The sequence below is a fragment of the Sceloporus occidentalis genome, unplaced genomic scaffold, assembly GCF_023333645.1.
Source record: "Sceloporus occidentalis isolate IW3139 unplaced genomic scaffold, rSceOcc1.0.p SCAF_176, whole genome shotgun sequence".
In the NCBI taxonomy this organism is placed as follows: Eukaryota; Metazoa; Chordata; class Lepidosauria; order Squamata; family Phrynosomatidae; genus Sceloporus; species Sceloporus occidentalis.
Genome location: NW_028317156.1, coordinates 678,833 through 700,061, shown reverse-complemented (window position 1 = coordinate 700,061; position 21,229 = coordinate 678,833). Strand labels below are relative to the sequence as shown.

At 46.2% G+C, this 21,229-nt stretch overlaps 4 protein-coding genes across 4 annotated transcripts; 2 read left to right on the top strand and 2 right to left on the bottom strand.

The window, feature by feature from the left end:
• Nucleotides 1-16,066: 16,066 nt before the first annotated feature.
• LOC149278965 (histone H1.5-like) lies at nt 16,067-16,747 on the top strand. The gene has a single exon (XM_089501557.1). The coding sequence runs from the start codon at nt 16,067-16,069 to the stop codon at nt 16,745-16,747; it is 681 nt and encodes a 226-aa protein (XP_089357683.1).
• A 114-nt stretch (nt 16,748-16,861) lies between these two features.
• On the bottom strand, nt 16,862-17,634 carry LOC149278964 (histone H3-like). The gene is made up of 2 exons (XM_089501580.1): nt 17,238-17,634; nt 16,862-16,956 (listed from the first exon to the last, which is right to left on the bottom strand). Exons 1-2 carry the CDS (start codon nt 17,632-17,634, stop codon nt 16,862-16,864), a joined length of 492 nt encoding a protein of 163 aa, XP_089357706.1.
• Nucleotides 17,635-19,323: 1,689 nt separating this feature from the next.
• Nucleotides 19,324-19,704, bottom strand: LOC149278963 (histone H2B 1.1-like). Its single transcript, XM_089501543.1, has one exon. It carries the CDS (start codon nt 19,702-19,704, stop codon nt 19,324-19,326), a length of 381 nt encoding a protein of 126 aa, XP_089357669.1.
• Nucleotides 19,705-20,054: 350 nt separating this feature from the next.
• LOC149278962 (histone H2A type 2-B) lies at nt 20,055-20,447 on the top strand. Its single transcript, XM_089501598.1, has one exon. It carries the CDS (start codon nt 20,055-20,057, stop codon nt 20,445-20,447), a length of 393 nt encoding a protein of 130 aa, XP_089357724.1.
• Nucleotides 20,448-21,229: the final 782 nt, after the last annotated feature.

Sequence of the window (21,229 nt, the reverse complement as noted above, 5' to 3'; positions counted from 1 at the left end):
CTCAACACAGAGTTAAAATAAAAGCACTTCAAATACCCAAGGGGTGTCTAATATATAAAAAAAAAAGGCTGATGGGGTAAATTGGAGTGGCCGAGCTCAAAGATAGGGCATAGGTACAGACTGACCAAAATGGAGAAAAAAAGCGCACATTGGGGTGTTGTTTGACACTGACATATACCAGAACCTGTATATCTATAACTAAAGTACAATTTGTGTGAAAAAATAAAAAAAATTACTATTACAAAGTTTGACAAAGTGTGGTTGTATAACTGTTGCATGGAAAGGGTTAAAATAACAGCATTTAAAATACCCTGGGGTGTCTAGTTTTCAAAAATATATGCTTTGGCAGGGTTAAATTAGTTAATATATGGTTTGGCAGAGTTAACCGACTTCAAAGATGTTCCAAAGAGGAGATGGAGGCAGACTGACCAGATTTGTTAAAAAAGGTTTGGAAATCATAAAACGCTGCTTGTACTTATTGTCCTATAACTTACAAAAAACAGCAAAAAAAACATAAAAACATTGGGTATTTCTAAACTCAGGACAAGTAGTAGAATCTATTTAGCTAGTTTTTTTACTTGCTTTTTTAGGTGAGTAAAAGATTTTTCAAATAAAAGTCATAAAATGTGTTTTTTTTTCAATTTTTCACCATGTTTTTTTTATTTTTTTTTATAGTAAATAAGATATGATCAAAATAATGGTATCTGAAGAAACCCCATCTTCTCCTGAAAAAAACCAATATATAACTTATGTGGGTATACTAAATGGGTGAGGAGAAAATTACAGCTGAACACAAGCACCACAAAAGTATTAAAACAGCCTCGGTCCCACAGGGTACAAAAAGAAAAAATGAGCCCGGTCCTTAAGGGGTTAAAGAGTTCTGGACCAGAAGCGGCAGACTCGAGTGAATCAGCTTCTCCTGCCTTTTCAGATATTTCCTCGTCTCGGGATCCAAGAACGGGGTTGGGGTTGGACGGAACCTCACAAGTATTGGCTTTAGCTGTTCAGGAGCTTCAGCTACTTCCTGTAAGAACGCTGGGATATTTCCCTCCACGTCTCTGTTTGTCATCTCTGACATAATGTTGTCTTTGGCTTCTACTTCACCAAGGTGAGTAAAATCGTCGCTGACGCTTTGTACGTCGTGTGATACACGGGCAACTCTATAAACAAAGATACAATCAATGAATTCAGGGTTTTGGTTCTCCATAGACAATAATGTTACACAGGGGCACGGCTGATCTACCGGCAGTTCTATAAATATAGAGGCTCACAAATACCAAATTTGAATTTCTTGCCCAAAAAGCAGCTGCCTTGGAAGTGAGATTCAGCAGTCAAAAGAAAATACAAAGAAAGGGGAGGTATGTACAAATAAAAGGTGAGAGGAGCCGGCACATTTTTCTCTTGCTCTATGACCTTAAACCTTCATTGACTCCCCAGCCTTAAGTTCAGGGTGATGTGACTTACCTGTGAGTATCCATGTGTCTGTCTTACTCTCAGAATATTGTGTTTATAAAGTCTGTGCCCCATTGTGACATCATGGCTTCACATGTCATTGTGACATCACCACTAGGCACAGGCAGAATCTTCACCGCTTTGTGATATCATCACCTATAGCTTAAAATGGAAGTCTGATGGAATTGTGTTTTCTTTAATCATAATTATAAATGTCACCCCCATTAATGTGTTATATTATTACACAAACAAGGGGTTTTCTTTCATGTGGATCCAATAAAGTACATAAAGGTCTCTTCTTTAAATGATCTTTATTATATCTACAGCTTTCTGTTACCAATAAATATATATTTCTATTAGACTTGCGCATTCGTCTTCGGGCGAACATGAAAACGAGCACGAAGAGGCCGTTTTTTTGTTCGTTCCGAAGACACGCCGAAGAGAATACAGTGCCGGCAAAACGTAGGAGAAGACGAAGACTCACAACCACGAAGAATCAGAAGCAGCCGCCAAAATTTCAAACAGGAGTGAGCTGATCTCGTCTGTCCAATCAGCTCACTCTTGTGACGTCACGCTAAGGGTCTCGTCCAATGCCTGTGCTGCTGTTTTTTGAATTCTGAAGGCACCTTTATAAGACCAGAGCTTGCCTGAGAGATCCATTCATTTTTCGCTGTGACTGCTTTGGCAACACTGCTGTGCTGCATCCGAGCGTTACAGAGAGAGATTGTTCTGTTCTGTGTGAGACTGGTAAGCCTTAGCCTGCCATTTCTCACAGTGTACTTCATCCTCACTTCAGTGCTACTTAATATAATTAATAATAATAATTTGATTAATTTAATTTTTTTTATTTAATTTGTCATCAACTGTAGTGTAAGTGCTGTTGAGTTGACAGTGCACCCAGTGCCTCAGTGGCACTGGGGTGCCCTTGCCCTGGGCTGGCACTAGTGCCTATTGCCTGTCCTGCTTAAATAAATTAAATAGAATTTATAAATAATAATTTAATAGAATCTATAATTTAATAGATCATTATTATATATATATATATATTTGTCAGTCATATATATATATATATTCTATAGTATACTAGTGTAGAGTGTACTGTAGACATTCATCTACTAGTGTCTAATTTAAAATCAGTAATATTAATTAATATAATTAATAATTGAATTCATTATAAAATTATATATATATTTGTCAGTTATAGTTAGTAATAGTATACTAGTGTAGAGTGTACTGTAGACATTCAAGACATCTACTAGTGTCTAATCTAAAATCAGTAATATCAATAATTCTATAATTCTTTCTTGTCTTAATAGTTAATTAAATTAGCTATAAATAAAAGTAATAATATTAAATAATTACTACTAGCGTATAGTTCAGCTAATCTTATTAGTACTGGTGCTGCAGCTCTATAGTTTGTGCTTTGTTTTAGCAACAGTAAGAGACCAAGTCAATTTTTCTTAATTAATCTTTCATTTTATTTCATTTGTTTTGCTCACCTCAGTCCATCAGTGAAGTGAACTTGTTGGGCTAGTGAGTGCAGCCGCATAAGTGCTGTGTTTTTTTTTGATCAGCAAGCAGTGACGTTAACTGTTTTGCAAAGATTTTCTCATTTATTTTACATTTTATTTCAATTTTATTAAAAGTACCCTTAGTGTTTTGCTCACCTCAGTCCATCAGTGAAGTGAACTTGTTGGGCTAGTGAGTGCAGCAAGCAGTGAAGCTAACTGTTTTGCTGTGACATTTTATTTTATTTCTAATTCTTTTCAAGAAAAATTGACTGTGACGAGCTGTACTAAGCAAAGCTTCAAGATACTAGCTGTAGTACTAAAATAATTCTAATCTTCTTTAATCTTAATCTATAATATATTATAAATAATATATAACAATATAAATTCTAATTCATAATCTATAATATAAGTAATTCTAATTCTAAATTCTAATTCATAATCTATATTCTTCTATCTATAATACATAATATATAAGTAAATTATTTCTAATCTATTAATATTATATAACTTAATATTAATTAATAAATCATATACTGAATCTGATTTAACCTCACTTTAGCTTAGTGGGTTTGAGAGCGTCTGCCTAGAGGTAGACTTATAGTAAGGAAATATAGCTTTAGGCTAGCATAGTAGTAGGCTAAGCTCTTAGGCCCGTGTAAATTCAAATTAAAAATAAAATACTGCTAGTTATTAAATAGTTAATCTTGAGTTAATAATTTAAATAACTTTAGCACTTTGGCAGATTGCACACAGCACAGTGCAGTAGTGCATAGTTTTACTTTTTAAGCAGTAGCACTGAAGAGAACTTCCTCTAATTTTTTGTCTTTAATTCGTTTTTCCTTTTTTTTTATTTTTATTTTTTTTATTTTTTTTATAGTTTTTTAAACACTACACTACACTACACACACAACACAAAATTTGAAATGGATCCTCCTTTTGGGACTAAGGAGGGACAAGCTCCATCTACCACCGCCACCACCAGCACCACCACCAGCACCACCACCAGTTCTAAGATGCAGCCTTTGCGTCAGTCTAGTCGGCCAAGTAGGCCAAGCTCTCGCTTATCATTTGGGGAAGCATTGCTTGAAGGATCATCAAGTAAAGGAAAGGCACCAAAAGCAGGCAGTAGTAGTGCGGCTAGGCCCACAAGCTCTATGGTTTTTTACGGAAAGCCTAAAGCACCAGAAGCACGTTCAAAGTTAAAGGGTAGCACAAGTAGTACCAGCCCAGTGACTAAAAAGAAGTGCCTTTTGCCCCAAGCAGCATCTTCCCCATCCACCAGCAGCATGCAAGGTACCAAGCAGAGCCAAATTAGCAGCAAGACTCAGAGGGGTCCCAAACCAAAGCGATCTCATTCCTTTGTAGGGAAAACCACCACCACCACCACCCCCACCTCTACCGCCTCTACCACCACTAGTGCTGCGCCTACTGTTCCCACTGGTACCGCCACGCCATGTCCTCCTAGTACCTCTAGCAAGCCACCAAGTCCTTACAAAATTTTTGTAAAGACAGTTAGAGAGAGGGCTACACATAGTGGAACTCCACCTAGCGAGGTAGCAGAGGAGCCTGAGACTGAGAGGCCAAGTGCAGAGTCTATTCTTCCTGCTCGCACTACTACTAGTCACGAGTCTCACGACGATATCAGTCTTAGCTCCAGCCTAGCAGGAATTCCATTCGATCTGGCTAATGAAGAGCTAGACTATGAGCCAGAGGAAGTAGAGGAGATGAGTGGTCAGGAATCAGATTCCTCAGGGAGCAGTGTCCAAATGACTAGTGCACAATTTTCCCCTGAGCCTCCACCTTCTCCGCTACGATCATCACCACCACCACCACCACCAGCAGCAGCAGCAAAACCTAGCAAATCTAAAGCAATTAGCAGTCCCACTATGGCCAGTACTGTTACCACCAGTCCCACCACCACTAGTTCTGCCTCTGTTCATCCACCCCGAGCAGTAGGAGCAGCACCCAAGGCACACTCCAAGGCTATGCGCGCCCCAATTTGGGAGCACTTTGAAAATGTTGAAGAAGGGCGCTATGGAAAGTGCAAACATTGTGGGAAGCTAATAAGCAGAGGGAAAGTGTCTGGCCATTTTACCAGTGCTAGCATGAAGCATCACCTCAGCACTCAACACAACGCTGTGCTATTGGGGAAAGATGCAGAGGTAAAACTTAGTGCAGGCAGCATAGCTGGTGGCCGTGGAAAAACCCCAACAGCTTCTTCTTCTGAGCCAATAGCAGCAGCAGCAGCAGCAGCAACTAGTGCTGGCAGCCAGAGACCAAGGCAGGTTGGAGCACTGCATGTCCAGCCCACCCTGGAACAATTTGTGGCATTCCAATCCAAAAGGTCAATGCCCAAACAGCAGGCCAATAAAGTAACGCGACTGATTGGTCAGTTCATTGCTGTTGGAGGGGCATCCTTCTCTATGATCGAAGGGGAGCCTTTCAAACAATTGATGGCGACTGTGGCTCCACAATATACAGTTCCGTCACGTTCCACTTTCAGCAGGAACATTGTCCCCTCATTGTATCGGTCCTGTGTTGCAGCAGTGAAAGAGGAGCTTTCCAAGGCTGCTGGTCAGTCTGTTCATTTCACTACAGATTTGTGGAGTGTACCTAGCGACCAGCATGCCTTTCTTTCTTTGACAGCACACTGGTGGCAGCCCGGTGTGTCTAAGGAAGCTGCTGCAGCAGGCTACCGATCTTTCCTTCTCCATGCAGAAGTGATGGATGAAAAGCACACTTCCCAAAACATTCTGCATGCGATGAGGAAAATGTTTAGCCTTTGGGTGGGAGCAGAGGCGGGCACCAATGTTGAAGTTGGTTTTGTGGTAACTGACGGAGGTGCCAATATGGTGAAAGCGCTGCGAGATGGTCATATTGTTGGTGTGCGCTGTGCAGCCCACATCATCCATCTTGTAGTGAAGGCAGCAATGTCAGAAGGAACTAATGTGGCAGCAGTAGTTCTGTCCCGCTGCAGAAAGATCGCTGGGCACTTTCACCATAGTGTTAAGGCTAGCAACTTTTGAGGGAAGAGCAAGAGAGGTCAGGTCTTCCCGTACACTGCCTACATCAGGATGTCAGTACACGGTAGAACTCCACGTTAGACATGCTCGAGAGGATTTTGGAGCAGCAGAGGGCAATCCATAATCTTGCCTCAGAGCACAATATTGGGATTACCTCTCCATTGAATAGGGAGGATTGGACAGTGATCGCCCAGCTAGTGGCAGTCCTTAAACCATTCAGGGATGCCACAGAAAATTTAAGCTCAAACACTGCCAGACTGGCCCAGGTAATCCCAGTGTTCTCCCATCTAGGCAGCAAGATGGATGTGTTCCTTGGAAACCGTGAGGCTGTTCAAGGTGGCACTCTACATCCTGACATAGCAGCCATAGCCAGGAAGCTGAAGGATCTGCTAAAAGTACACCTTCGCAAACGAATGGAAGAGAGTCCCGAAATGATGCTAGCGTGCCTTTGCGATCCAAGAATTAAGGGAAAGCTAGCTTTGAAATTTAATGTTCTCAGTAGCTACCGGGAGCAATTGGTCAACAAGGTGCGTGACTGGCAGCGTAAAATGGGAATGCTGTCCGAGGAGGGAGAGGTGCAGGAGGAGGAAGAGATGATGTGGTCTGCTACTCCTAGCAGCAGCATCAGCAGCAGTGCCACAAGCAGCACAACACAGCTGAGTGGAGCAGCTGCGTTTTGGGAAGAGGCACTTGGGAGTATAGTTGGACCATCTGACAGAGCTAGCAGCAGAAAGGAGAGTAGTGCTGCTGAAATGGTCAAACTTTACCTCTGTGAAGTTCCTTCTGCACCTAATGTTGATCCTCTTAGCTACTGGGATGAAAAGAAGAGTGTGTGGCCTGCACTCTCATGGGTTGCGCAGCAGCTTCTATCATGTCCGCCAACCACTGTTCAAAGTGAGCGCGTGTTTTCTATGACTGGAAACATACTGAGTCCACAGCGCTCACGCATGGCACCTCATCTGATGGAGCAGATTGCCTTCCTTAAATTCAATCTGCCCAAGTTGGGTTACCCAGCTCTTAGCTTGGAAAGTTAATTTTTTTTATCTGTAATGTTTAAGGTAGTTTCTCCCCCTGGTTGCACGTGTTTGCGGTGTGGCAACGTCTGCTACCTCCGCCGGTGTAGCCAATTTACGCTAGGGCCTAGTGTCTGAGTTCTGGAAGTCCGCTCCCAAACGCCATGGACTGACAGACTTTCATGCTTTGCCCTGGGGTGAAACAGGTGAGCGGGTCGTCAATTGCCCACTCATTCACCTTTTTCCTTTTCCAACGGTGCTGCTGGTGGTAGTGCCAGCATCTTTTGCCAGTTCGCTTCCTGGCTGAAATCATGCCTCAAATGTCCCTAATGGAGAGGGTAGTTTCTCCCCCTGGTTGCACTTGCTGCGGTGTGGCAATGCCTGCTACCTCCGCCGGTGTAGCCAATTTACGCTAGGGCCTACTGTCTGAGTTCTGGAAGTCTGCTCCCAAACGCCAAGGACTGACAGTCTTTGGATGCTTTGCCCTGGGGTGAAACAGGTGAGCGGGTCGTCAATTGCCCACTCATTCGCCTTTTCCAATGCTGCTGCTGCTGCTGGTGGTGGTGCCAGCGTCTCTTCTCTGCCAGTTCGCTTCCTGGCTAGTGTCATGCCTTAAATGTCCCTAATGGAGAGGGTAGTTTCTCCCCCCCTGGTTGCACTTGCTGCGGTGTGGCAACGCCTGCTACCTCCGCCAATGTAGCCAGCATACGCTAGGGCGTTGTGTCTGAGTTCTGGAAGTCCGCTCCCAAACGCCAAGGACTGACAGTTTTTGGATGCTTTGCCCTGGGGTGAAACAGGTGAGCGGGTCGTCAATTGCCCACTCATTCGCCTTTTCCAATGCTGCTGCTGCTGCTGGTGGTGGTGCCAGCGTCTCTTCTCTGCCAGTTTGCTTCCTGGCTAGTGTCATGCCTTAAATGTCCCTAATGGAGAGGGTAGTTTCTCCCCCCCTGGTTGCACTTGCTGCGGTGTGGCAACGCCTGCTACCTCCGCCAATGTAGCCAGCTTACGCTAGGGCCTAGTGTCTGAGCTCTGGAAGTCTGCTGCCAAATGTCTAGGACTGACAGTGTTTGGATGCTTTGCTCTGGGGCGGAACAGGTGAGCGGGTCGCCAATTGCCCACTCATTCGCCTTACCCAATTCTGCTGCTGCTGCTGCTGGTGGTGGTGCCAGCGTCTCTTCTCTGCCAGTTTGCTTCCTGGCTAGTGTCATGCCTTAAATGTCCCTAATGGTAAGGGCAGTTTCTCCCCCCTGGCTGCGTCTGTTTGCGGTGTGGCAATGCCTGCTACCTCCGCCGGTGTAGCCAGCTTACGCTAGGGCCTTGTGTCTGAGCTCTGGAAGTCTGCTGCCAAATGTCTAAGACTGACAGTGTTTGGGTGCTTTGCCCTGGGGTGAAACAGGTGAGTGGGTCGCCAATTGCCCACTCATTCGCCTTTCCCATTTTTCAATGCTGCTGCTGGTGGTGGTGGTGCCAGCATCTCTTCTCTGCCAGTTCGCTTCCTGGCTAGAGTCATGCCCAAAATGTCCCTAGTGGTAAGGGCAGTTTCTCCCCTCTGGCTGCGTCTGTTTGCGGTGTGGCAATGCCTGCTACCTCCGCCGGAGTGGCCAGCTTACGCTAGGGCCTTGTGTCTGAGCTCTGGAAGTCCGCTGCCAAACGTCTAGGACTGACAGTGTTTGGATGCTTTGCTCTGGGGTGAAACAGGTGAGTGGGTCGCCAATTGCCCACTCATTCGCCTTTTCCATTTCCTTTTCCATTTCCATTTCATTATTTTCCTTCTGATACACAACCAACCAAACATAACACACACAATAACACAAATAACACAGTGACATAACACATAACACACATAACACATATAACACAGTGACAAGTGACAACACACATAACACACATAACACATACACGTACAATGCACAAATCACAAGGACCTTTCCTCTTGTTATTTGTCCTGGCCTTCATTTCTACACTCACTAGCATTAACGCTATAACTCACACTTCATACTATAACATTTTTCCATCCACATACCTGCCAACAGACCCAACTTTTTCAGGGACAGTCCTGCTTTTTTCCAGTCCTGTCCCATCTAATTTAGCTAAACTAGGTATGCAAATACACGTTGGTAGTTATAGCTCGGTAGGTAGCACTAGTATAAACATTAAATAAATATAATAAAGTACTAAATAATAAATCTAACTTTAAAATACATTTAAATAAACCCCTAATTTTTTTTTAAAACCCATTAAAATTAAATTATTATTTAGACATAATACATCTTTAACCAAAGCAGTGCACTGCTACTAATCTTAAACATAACCGTACATTAACCCTAAGCTATTTTTTAGTTCTTGTCCAACATTTTTCCATCCGCATACCTGCCAACACACCCAAGATTTTGGTGGACAGTCCTGCTTTTTTCCAGTCCTGTCCAGTAAAAGTTGGGTTGTTGCAAAGTATGCCATTGTGAATAGGTAGCAAATGTTAGGCATGTATTACAAGTGGTCCAAAATCAATTTAAAAATGTAAAATAATCCCTATTCTTTTATTAAACATCTATGGATGTGTGATTGTGTATGATAAACGGAGGCCAAGTTCCTTGGAGCATTTGTCTCTAGGGCATTTTGTGTACAGTACACCTCAGTACGTGTGTGCAACTCTATTGGTCGTTTCGGCAGGGGGCTGGCCTGCCATCAACGAATGAAGTGCGTTCTGCAATTCACTAGTTGATGCCAGACCAGCCCCCTGCCGAAACGACCAATAGAGTTGCACACACGTTCCTTCACGGCAGCTGCTGCTGCTCCGATGTGTTGTTAACCCCGTATTAACCCCTGCAAGGCAACCGGGAAGGAAACGAAGATTAAACGAGCACGAAGAATGTCCGCGAATATTCGCCCGAAGAGAAGACAGGAACGGGCGAATATTCGCGGAATACGAAGGTTTTTTTCCCCCCGAAGACGAGCACGAAGACAAACACGAAGAGCCCCCTGGTGCCCAAGTCTAATTTCTATAGGCTTTCTATATACCCACCAGGCCCGGACTGGCCATCGGGCACACCGGGCATTTGCCCGGTGGGCCGGGCCACGGCAGGGCCGCATTGACTTAGGGGCTGATGGAGCTACAGCTCCAGGCCCCTACCCTACCTACGGCCGCATTAACGCAGGGCATAAGGGGCACCTGCCCCTTAAGCCCGCCGCAACTGCGACCGGGTCCGCCACTCTAAGGGGCGGGAAGTCCCCACCAAGGCCGGCCTTACGGGTCTGCGGCCGCACAGGGTTTAAATTAAAACATCGGGGTTTTTTTAACTTTATTTAACATCCTCCATGTTAAATAAAGTTTTTTTAACTTTATTTAACATGGAGGATGTTAAATAAAGTTGAAAAAACCCCCCGATGTTTTAATTTAAACCCTGTGCGGCCGCAAACCCCTAAGGCCGGCCCTGGTGGGGGCTTCCCGGCCCCTTAGAGCAGGACCGGCCTTTGGGGTGTGCGACCGCACAGGGCGTCACACTCTAGGGGGCGGTCCGCACCGGGTGCCGCTCATCAGGGGGTGCCAACTTGCGGCACCCGGCACCCCTCCAGAGACGGACAGTAATGTCCACCGCTGGAGGAGCAGGCTCGCAAGGGAGCGGTATCGGAGGTCTTTAACAGACCTCCGGTTCCCTTGAGTGATTTTAAGCCGGGTTCAACCCGGCTTAAAATCACTCAAGGGAGCCGGAGGTCTGCTAAAGACCTCCGATACCGCTCCCTTGTGATCCGCGCGGCAACAGCTGCTGTGCGCCGGGGTTTGTTGTTAGATCCCGGCGCACAACACTGAAGCCGCGCCCACCGCTGTCCGTGCCCTCTGAACCGGAAGAAGACAGAGAAGACAGAAGAACTGAAGAAGAGGAGGAAAAGGAGCTGTAAGGAGAAAAGAGGAAAGGTAGGAAAATATTCAGTGAGAGTGGATTAGTATATATGTGTGGATTGGTATATATGTGTGGATTGGTATATATGTGTGGATTGGTGTATATATATGTGTGGATTGGTATATATGTGTGGATTGGTATATATGTGTGGATTGGTATATACGTGTGGATTGGTATATACGTGTGGATTGGTATATACGTGTGCATTGGTATATACGTGTGCATTGGTATATACGTGTGGATTGGTATATACGTGTGGATTGGTATATACGTGTGGATTGGTATATACGTGTGGATTGGTATATAGGTGTGGATTGGTATAGGTGTGGATTGGTATATATGTGTGGATTGGTATATATGTGTGGATTGGTAAGTGTGTGAGAGTGATGGGTGTTATGCTGTACCATTTCCAATGTCTTTTTCATGATCTAATTATGCTCTAAAAGTACATCATAACTCCCATCACTCTATACTGTTCCATACAGTGGCAGAGCTGGGAGGCAGAGGCCTTGCACCCTCACCGCAGGACTCCTGAAAGGTAAGTGAACTTCAAAGAGGGAGAGGGTAGATAGTTAGGAGGGGGTAGATAGGGAGAAGGGCGTGAGACGGGGGAAAGGGGGTAGATAGGGGGAAAGGGGGTAGATAGGGGAGAAGGGAGTGAGAAGGGGTAGATGGGGCAGAAGGGAGTGAGAAGGGGTAGATAGGGCAATCATACTCCTATCATGCCAAGTCTGCGAGTACATCCTGGAAACTGGGTATGCCTGGGCATGATAGGAATGTGATTGCTGTTAACAATCATATATATATACATATAATATTGTTTTTTAATTGTTTTGTCCTATTTTGGTGTGTTACTTACTTTAAATAAAAGGTTTTTTTTTTATGGTGTGGGGAGGTCATATTCGGTTTCGGACAGGTAAATGCTGCATTTTCGGTTTCAGTCCAGAATTCGTTTCGGGGCATCCCTACTACTAAGCCAGACAATGAAGTGGTAGGCCTACACCACAACAATGTTTGGCGTAGTATATAGTGATTGGGGTTATGCTGCACTATTGTCAATGTCTGGCTCAATGTATAGTGATAGGGATTACGCTGTACCACTGTCAATGTGTGCCTCAGTATATAGTGATAGGTGTTATGCTGTACCACCGTCATTGTCTGCCTCAGTATATAGTGGTAGGTGTTATGCTGTACCACCGTCAATTTCTGCCTCAGTATATAGTGATAAGTATTATGCTGTACCACCGTCAATGTCTGCCTCAGTATATAATGATAACAGTGAGAAGAGGCAGAGGTGGTAGATAGTGATACAGGGGGATAGATAGTGAGAAAGGGGAGTTTTGTTACAAGTTTTTATTCCTTTCTTTTTTTGGGATGGGGGGGCACCAGAGGAGTAGTCCGCACAGGGCGCCTTAGAGTGGCGGACCCGGTTGCAGTTGCGGCGGGGTTAAGGGGCTTTGCCTTAATCCGGTCCTGACTGGGCCTATTTTAAGGTAGGAGCCTGGAGCTGCAGCTCCATCAGCCCCTAAGTCAATCCTGCCCTGCCACAGGCGCAGTCGCAGTTGCTGCTTGCTCTGGCAACAAGGTAAATAGGGTGAGGGAAGGGGCTGCAGTGAGAAGGGGCAGAGGGGGGTTAGGTAGTGAGAAAGGGGGAGAGGGGATAGATAGAGGCGGTACATATTGAGAAGTGGGGAAGGGGGTTACATAGTGAAAAGGGGGAACATAGTGAGAAGGGGCAGATAAGATGATGAGAGGGGGTAGTGTGAATGCGTATGAGAATGAATGAATAAATGTGTGGATGAATTGTGTGAATGCGTATGACAATTAATGAATTCATGTGTGGATGAATTGCTTGAATGATTTGTGAGACTGCATTAATGAATGTGTTAATGATTTGTGTGAATGATTAAATGCAAAGATGGTACATGAAGGGTGGGCTTTAACAATAAATAAATACATAAATATGGGCTGCTCAGGCTTAAATGCCCGGGCCTATTTTTTGTCCCAGTCCGGGCCTGATACCCACATATATACATACACAGGTGTATATATATTGTGACAGGGTGAAAAACGGCATCTATGTATGCAGGAGATTAGAAAGAGCAGTTTATCCCAGTGACTAATGCGTTACCTGCTGGTCCTATTAACACAGGTGCCCCAGGTTTAACGCTGCACTGTGAGATAAATGCAGGGTGGAGGAAACGGCCTCTCTCTCTGACTGAGAACAGCCCACTATTTTCTCTGTGTCTTGGAAGGAACAGGAGGTGTACCTGAGTTCCAGTGTCCTGGCTGGTACCCCGGCCAAACCATTTTTTTTAGTGGAGGGGGGACGCCGTTGTATTGTTAATCACTTTAATGACCCTATTGCCCCTGGGAGTCCAAATTAACCAGATTAAGGGGGCGGTTCTGTAGCCGTTGTAATCCAATACCTGATTGTTTATGTTAATGTTCACTTTGCTGTCTATATCTAGCCATGTGTGTAAAAAATAAAGTGTTCTTCATTTTTATGTACCCTACACTGCTAGTGACTGGGGAATCTGGGAAGGGAGTGTTGTCCAAGGCTAAGGGAGCACAAGTCAGCGGAGGTAGTCGGTCGTACTAGCCAGCTCTGTGACATTACTGACATGGAACGACAACATATTTTCACAGGAATGCAGGGGTAACTGGGGCCTGATCACAGAATTAAAGAAGAGTCTGGGCATCTGTCTGCCTTTACTAACTATGGCATAACTTTTACAGTAAATCAAAGAAATAACATTGGGAAGCGACAATGAATATATATATATATGACATTATCAAATAGAATGCACAATGTAACAAATATGCCACAATTATATAATACTGTAACAGAATACATTAACATACTCTGCAGCACTGTATATAGTACGTCAGTGTAATTTATTATCCATTATTTAGTTGTCGAACACTACTACTACTCTGAGCCATCACATATAAATGGAACTAACTTTATTTATATATATAATACATTGCTGGTATAAATACACATTATGAGGCCAGGAAGCGGTGGGAAGGGGCCCCCAAGTGGCAGTCCGGAAGCTGTGGGAGGGGGGGCCCAAGTGGCAGTCTGGAATCCTTAGGAGGGGGGCCCCGAGTGGCAGTCCGGAAGCAGTTTGAGGGGGTCCCCCCATTGGCCGTTTGGAGGGGGCCCCCGGGTGGCCCCCTGGAATAATTGGGATGTGGGCCCCCAAATGGCAGTCTGGAAGCTGTGGGTGGGGACTCCCGAGTGGCCTTCTGGAGGGGGCCCCCGAGTGGCCTTCTGGAGGGGGGGGCCGAGTGGCCGTCAGGAAGCTGTGGGAGAGTGGCCCCCGCGTGGCAGTCAATCATCCGAGTCGCAGTCAGGGAGCTGTGTGAGCTTTCTCAATCCGCACGGAGAAGCGTCCCCTCCTGTTACGTGACAATTAAAGGAACGTTCGGCTCCCTCTCCTCGCCGGCATTCATTTATCACAACACCAAGTCAATGAACGCCTGGACAGCTGCCAAACCGCAACCAATCAATACCCCGGGACTGCTGCCAAACCGCAACAAGAACACCGGGACTGCTGCCCAACCGCAACAAGAACACCGGGACTGCTGCCAAACCGCAACAAGAACACCGGGACTGCTGCCAAAACCATCAAAGTACTCAACAAGAACAACAAGAAACTAAATACCTAAGGAGCGGGACTCGGCTCCCTATTCAAGGCAGGAATCCATTTAAAATGTTATTTAAAAAAATATATTAAAAATTTAATTTCACGTCCATCCGCTCTCTCCCTCCTCCAACTTTTTCTTGCCTTGAGCAGATCTGGGATCTCCAGAAGACACAAGAAAGGAAGGGGTTGATCCAAACAGACACTCGGGGGAGGGGCTAGGAGAATGAGAGAGGTAGTAGACGGCTAGATAGTCCCTCCCCTGTCTCCGTATTGGTGCCGGCTGCTGAATTTGAAGCCGCGCCCTCTTAAGTAAGTCTGGTGCCGGCTCCCCCTGTCACAAAAATACAGGCTTCGAAGGGCTGATTACAGGGCAGGGGGAGGGGGGCACGCTAGTCTGCTGCTCTGGGCCCCCAATATTAACGTATAGTCATGTCAGTCTGTTTGTTACTATACAGAGGTCATGGTGTGTGGTTTTATACAGAGGTCAGGGGGTTTTGTATAGAAGTCAGGCTGTGTGTTATTATACAGAGGTCAGTCTATATGATCATAGATGTAAAGCTGTGTTTTACGGAGTTCACACACACACACACACACACACACAATTCACAAGGATCTTTCCTGTTATTTTCCCTTTCTAGTTCTATACACACGCACTCACGTTAAAGAAATAGTATATACATCATTAATACGCAGTGGTGCATGCACACAAACACATTCTCACGCATAACCCTTTCCTCGCTGACGTATGCTCACGCGCTAATACACACAAACACACTCTCGCACATAAAACGTCCTGATAAGACAAAACCTAATCTTAATAATTACTTTATTATTTTGAATAATAAATAAATAATATAATACGTTAATAATAAATAACCCCTAAGTAAACTGTTGTCAACTACAAGTCCTAAGACCGGCAGGCAGCCAGGCACTAGCAGTAGAAATGCAATTTATTTTAAATTATTTGATTATTATTAGTTAAAAATATTCATAATTTTTTATGTTATTCTTTAATGTATAAATATTAGGCTATTCTTAATATAATAATAATTGGGTTATATAAATTTATAGATTAAGTTTAAGGGTAAATTAATATTTAATAGGTGAAATTAAATAATTTATTTTATTAATTATCTGTATTCATTATTTTATTTATTTATTATTTCACACCTTGGGTGCTGTTCCCTGGCAGTTTTTGATTTTTTTCGGGGGGGGGGGGGCTGCTTGGTGTAGGAAATTCAACTGCTTTGAATTAGAAGTGTGATGAGACGTTTACGCGCAAACGGTAAGTATATTTTCCTTTCCACCCCACCCCTCTTCCCCTGAATGCAAATCCAGTGATGCCCCTGCAGCATGGGGAGGTTTCAGAAACGGCGTCCAATCATAGACTCGCAGGCTACCGCTCATGAACCAATGAATGTGCGGCAGCTCGTTTATAAAAGCCAAACTTCTGGCGGTTTAACCCCGTGTTTACGTGCGATTGCGAGTCTTCCGTGGCGCGATCCAAGCATTCAGATGGCCGAGACAGCTCCTTCCCCGGCGCCTCCGCCGGCAGAAACCTCTGCCAAGAAGAAACAGCCGAAGAAGCCGGCAGCTGCAAAAAGCCGTCCTGTGAAGTCCGGTCCCAGTGTCTCCGAACTGATTGTGAAAGCAGTCTCTGCGTCCAAGGAGCGCAGCGGAGTGTCTCTCGCAGCTCTTAAAAAAGCACTCGCTGCTGGCGGCTACGACGTAGAAAAGAATAACAGCCGCCTGAAGCTCGCTCTCAAGGGTCTGGTGTCTAAAGAGACCCTGATCCAGCTGGAAGGAAGCGGTGCCTCTGGCTCTTTCAAGCTGAACAAGAAGCAGCTAGAGAGCAAAGAGAAGACAAAGAAGAAGGAAACTCCCGTAAAGCCTAAAAAAGTAGCCCCTAAGAAGTCGCCCAAGAAAGCCCCTGCAGGAGTGAAGAAAAGCCCGAAAAAGATCAAGAAACCGTCGGCCGCTGCCAAGAGTCCCAAGAAGCCTAAGGTTGTTAAGGCGAAGAAAGCTGGCAAAAGCCCAGCTAAGAAGGTCACAAAGCCCAAGGCAGTCAAAAGCCCCGCAAAGCCCAAGGCTGCCAAAAGCCCCGCAAAGCCCAAGGCAAGCAAAAGCCCCGCAAAGCCCAAGGCAGGCAAAAGCCCCACAAAGCCCAAGGCTAAAAAGGCAGCCCCGAAAAAATGAGGAGGGGGGGCATGGGTTTTGGAGCGCCTCTGGTGTGTGCTTTCCCACTTAGTTCTTCACAAAAGGTTCTTTTCAGAACCATCATATCCTCCGAAAAAGGAAAAAAGCGTTTAATCACCCGGCCGCGGCTATGTGGGCCTCCCGCTGAAAGCCTAGCCCCATACTTGTGCGTAGAATGACATATTCGGCCAGCGCTCTCGCTCGGAGCCCTGTCCGTAACAGAATAGAGATAAGGGGCGGGCTTAAAGATTGTGCTTTGCTGTTACTCGTTATGCCCAGCCGGGGACTCGGCCGCTCAACGGCTCGTTCGGTAGTGGGATAATTGTGTGAGACGTTTCAAGCTTGGGCGCGAACAACAGGGTTAATTTCGTGCATGCGAAGGGAAACACAAGCTCGTTTGAGTGACAATGTGGTGGCTCTTAAAAGAGCCTTTGTGGGGGCTGTGGGGAGATCGCGTTCGCCCACACCGCGTTTACTTAGGCACGTTCACCTCTGATCCTGCGAGCCAGCTGAATGTCTTTTGGCATGATAGTAACCCGCTTAGCGTGAATAGCGCACAAGTTGGTGTCTTCGAAAAGCCCCACCAGGTAAGCCTCGCCGGCTTCCTGGAGAGCCATGACAGCAGAACTCTGGAAACGTAGATCGGTTTTGAAGTCTTGAGCAATCTCACGGACCAGCCGCTGGAAAGGCAGCTTTCGAATAAGCAACTCCGTAGACTTCTGGTAACGGCGGATTTCCCTAAGAGCTACGGTGCCCGGGCGGTAGCGATGTGGCTTTTTCACGCCCCCGGTAGCTGGAGCGCTTTTCCTCGCAGCTTTGGTCGCCAGCTGCTTCCGGGGAGCCTTTCCTCCGGTGGACTTACGGGCTGTCTGCTTGGTGCGAGCCATGCTGCTGCGTGCGGATACGATTCACCGACGGATACAACGTAACTGTAACGATTCTGTGGCCAACTCAACCCCTTTATAGAGTAGCGGTAAATGTGATTGGATACGCTTAATCACGCCCCTCTTTTTCATAGGCTAGGACGATGGTTTGAAAAAGCCAGCCTTTGATCAAGAGACTTCGGTGTGGAGCGTTATCTTTTTTTAATTTATTTAAATTAAATGCTCGAATTGGTGTAGGGAGTGGCGCAAAGGAGGTTGGTTTGAATTCTTCATATCCGGTTTCCTTTGATATTCCTAAATAGCCAATCGGTGTCTGAGGCACGCTTGGAAGCTTCTCCAGCCAACCAACGTGAAGCATATATTCAAATAGCAACGCCCCCTTGAGGCATCATGGTGCGGTTCCCTATCAGGTCCGTCAAGTACGTATAAAAGAAAGCGGGCTGGCCGTCAGCGAGTATTGTGCTGTGGAACTCGTGGAGTAAGCGAGAGCATGTCTGGCCGTGGCAAAGGAGGTAAGGGACTCGGGAAAGGTGGCGCAAAGAGGCACAGGAAGGTGCTTCGGGATAACATTCAGGGTATCACCAAGCCTGCTATCCGCCGTTTGGCTCGCAGAGGAGGCGTAAAGCGTATATCTGGGCTGATTTATGAGGAGACTCGCGGTGTGCTCAAAGTGTTTTTGGAGAACGTGATTCGTGACGCAGTCACTTATACTGAGCATGCCAAGAGGAAAACCGTTACCGCTATGGACGTGGTGTATGCCTTGAAACGCCAAGGCCGTACTCTGTACGGTTTCGGAGGTTAAGCTTGTTGACTCGTGACCCTGAAACACCCAACGGCTCTTTTCAGAGCCACCCACACCCTCTCTTAGGCTATGATCATGTTGTTCCCTTGTCTGCCCGTGCTTTTCTATGCACACCTTGAAATAACCAGCTTCACAGTGGCTGGGTCTGTTTATAGATTGAGCTACTGGCAGGATCGGAGTGCTGGGAGTTGGGCCCGTTTGCAGAACATGTGCTGGGATTGGCAGCTGGTGTCCACCAAAGGCTTGCGCGGGGCTTGCTTGAATGGGGGCCGGGACGGCCCAGGTTTAATAGGTGCCGTCTCTGGTAGTTATCTGTATTCTGTATGTCCCGGTATGTGGGTGAATTTTATTATGCCTTTGTAGTCCGCTCATGTGTTATCCTGTCCGTGTGCTAACTCGGTAGTGTCGTGGGCAGGACATTTATGTATTATTGGGGAAAGCCCGTATACTACAGCGCCACCGAGGTTCCTGAAGAGCTGTGTCCTCTGCCAGGATCACGCATTGTCCTTTTCAGGACAACAGACCCACGATGTAGCTCAGCTTCGGTTAGCCACAGTGGTAAAGAAGCCCCTTCTCTCTGCAACGCTGGTTCTGTCTGGCGGTGTAGGGGTTAATCTCCGGCATCCCAGCAGGAGAAATCAGCGATTAGCTGGAATACCCAGTCAGAGTACAGGTCGGTGCCGTCACAGGAGCCCCTTCACCTTGGGCTTCTCTTCCCAAGCAGTCTGGATACCCCAGCTAACCTGGAGGAGTGAGAAGCACATTTCAATGCTCTTCCCAGAGCTAGCATGACCCCGACAAAAGCGCTAGATCAGTTACATAGCTCTGAGACAGACCATGTGGGTGGCTCTCAAAAGAGCCTTTGTTTAAAAAGTGAGAGAACGAGAACGTTACTTGGCGCTGGTGTACTTCGTAACAGCCTTGGTGCCCTCTGACACAGCGTGCTTGGCCAGCTCTCCAGGAAGGAGGAGGCGTACAGCAGTCTGAATCTCCCGAGAAGTGATAGTGGAGCGCTTGTTGTAGTGGGCTAGCCGTGAAGCTTCCCCGGCAATGCGCTCAAAGATGTCATTGACAAACGAGTTCATGATGCCCATGGCCTTGGAGGAAATGCCAGTGTCGGGATGCACCTGCTTCAGTACCTTGTACACATAAATCGCATAACTTTCCTTTCTGCTCTTCTTGCGCTTCTTCCCATCTTTTTTCTGGGTCTTCGTAACAGCTTTCTTAGAGCCTTTTTTCGGCGCAGGCGCAGATTTGGCTGGATCAGGCATCGCGTCTACTTTCTTTTCAGCACGCAATTCAAGAGAACGTGATTAACACTGAAATTACTGCGCCGGGCCCTTCCCTTTATAGGCACCGCATGCAAATAAGGCCGTTCTGCTGTCTCGCGTCCGATTCGATGAGGTTGTCACGTGAGAAGATGCGGCCGCCCATGAACCGCAGTGCCTACACCGATTGGTGTCTCAGACTATTTCCACCCGATTGGCTGTTTTGAAAAGGAACCAATCAGCGACGATGAGCGTCACGGGGGGAAGCTACAAATAGCAGGGTAAGTGAGTGGCCTCTTTTCGTAAGGAACTTCACAGTTAACTGATTGATTAGCCGGTTGTTGAGCGAAAGCATGTCTGGCAGAGGAAAACAAGGTGGAAAGGTTCGCGCTAAGGCGAAGACGCGTTCTTCCCGTGCTGGTCTGCAGTTCCCTGTCGGCCGTGTGCATAGGCTTCTTCGCAAGGGTAATTATGCCGAGAGAGTAGGCGCCGGCGCACCCGTGTATCTGGCAGCGGTGTTGGAGTATCTGACTGCTGAGATACTGGAGTTGGCTGGTAACGCTGCACGCGACAACAAAAAGACCCGTATCATTCCTCGCCACCTGCAACTCGCTGTTCGTAACGACGAGGAGCTCAATAAGCTGCTCGGCGGGGTCACCATTGCTCAGGGAGGTGTTCTACCCAACATCCAGGCGGTCCTCTTGCCCAAGAAGACAGAGAGCCACAAACCTGCCAAGAGCAAGTGAGTGCAGTAATCGGTAACCGCAGGGCAATTAGCCAGCACCACCAAAGTCTCTTTTCAGAGCCACCCATAATCTCTGGAACAAGCTATATCTTCCCTTGCTATAAACTTGCTGCAAACGTCTTTAAAGGCAACTGCTTTCCACTGCAGTTTTTCAGCCCGATGTTTAGTTGTTGAGATTCACGTGGGCTAAACACCATTCATACAAGCTACATCATGCACCCTACCCCCCCCTTTGCATAAGGCGTTTCTGTAGGCAGAGTGCTCTATGAAATCGCTTTTAACCCCCTTAATGCCATTCTGCCTCCAGAAATGCTTTTTAACCCTCTATGCCAATCTGCCTCCTGAAATTCCTTATACCTCCTGTGGAAGTTGAAGAATTTTGCTGATTCTGGATGTCAGTACAATGATCTTTACCTCATTGCTTATTCTTCTGATAGCAGATAAGATAACACTACAATCACCTGTCTACCTCATTTCTAAGTTTACTTATGTCTTGTTTGTGTCTCGGAAGAATGTGTACATATGGTATGTTTTCGTATGTTTTCTTTGCTCTAAGTGCCTTGTTGCAAAAGAATCAGAGTCCGCCACGACAAAGGACAAGTTGTCCCTTTATTGACCTTCTGTAAGTAAAGATTTCACATGTCTGGGGTGGGGGGGTATTTTTTTTGACCTCTTTAAACCGTGTGTGTCAGCAAATCAAAGTAAATATACCAACAGATGGCTAGACAATATGCTAATAACTATTTGGGCTTCTTTGCCTATATATTGTTAGAAAAGTAAGGA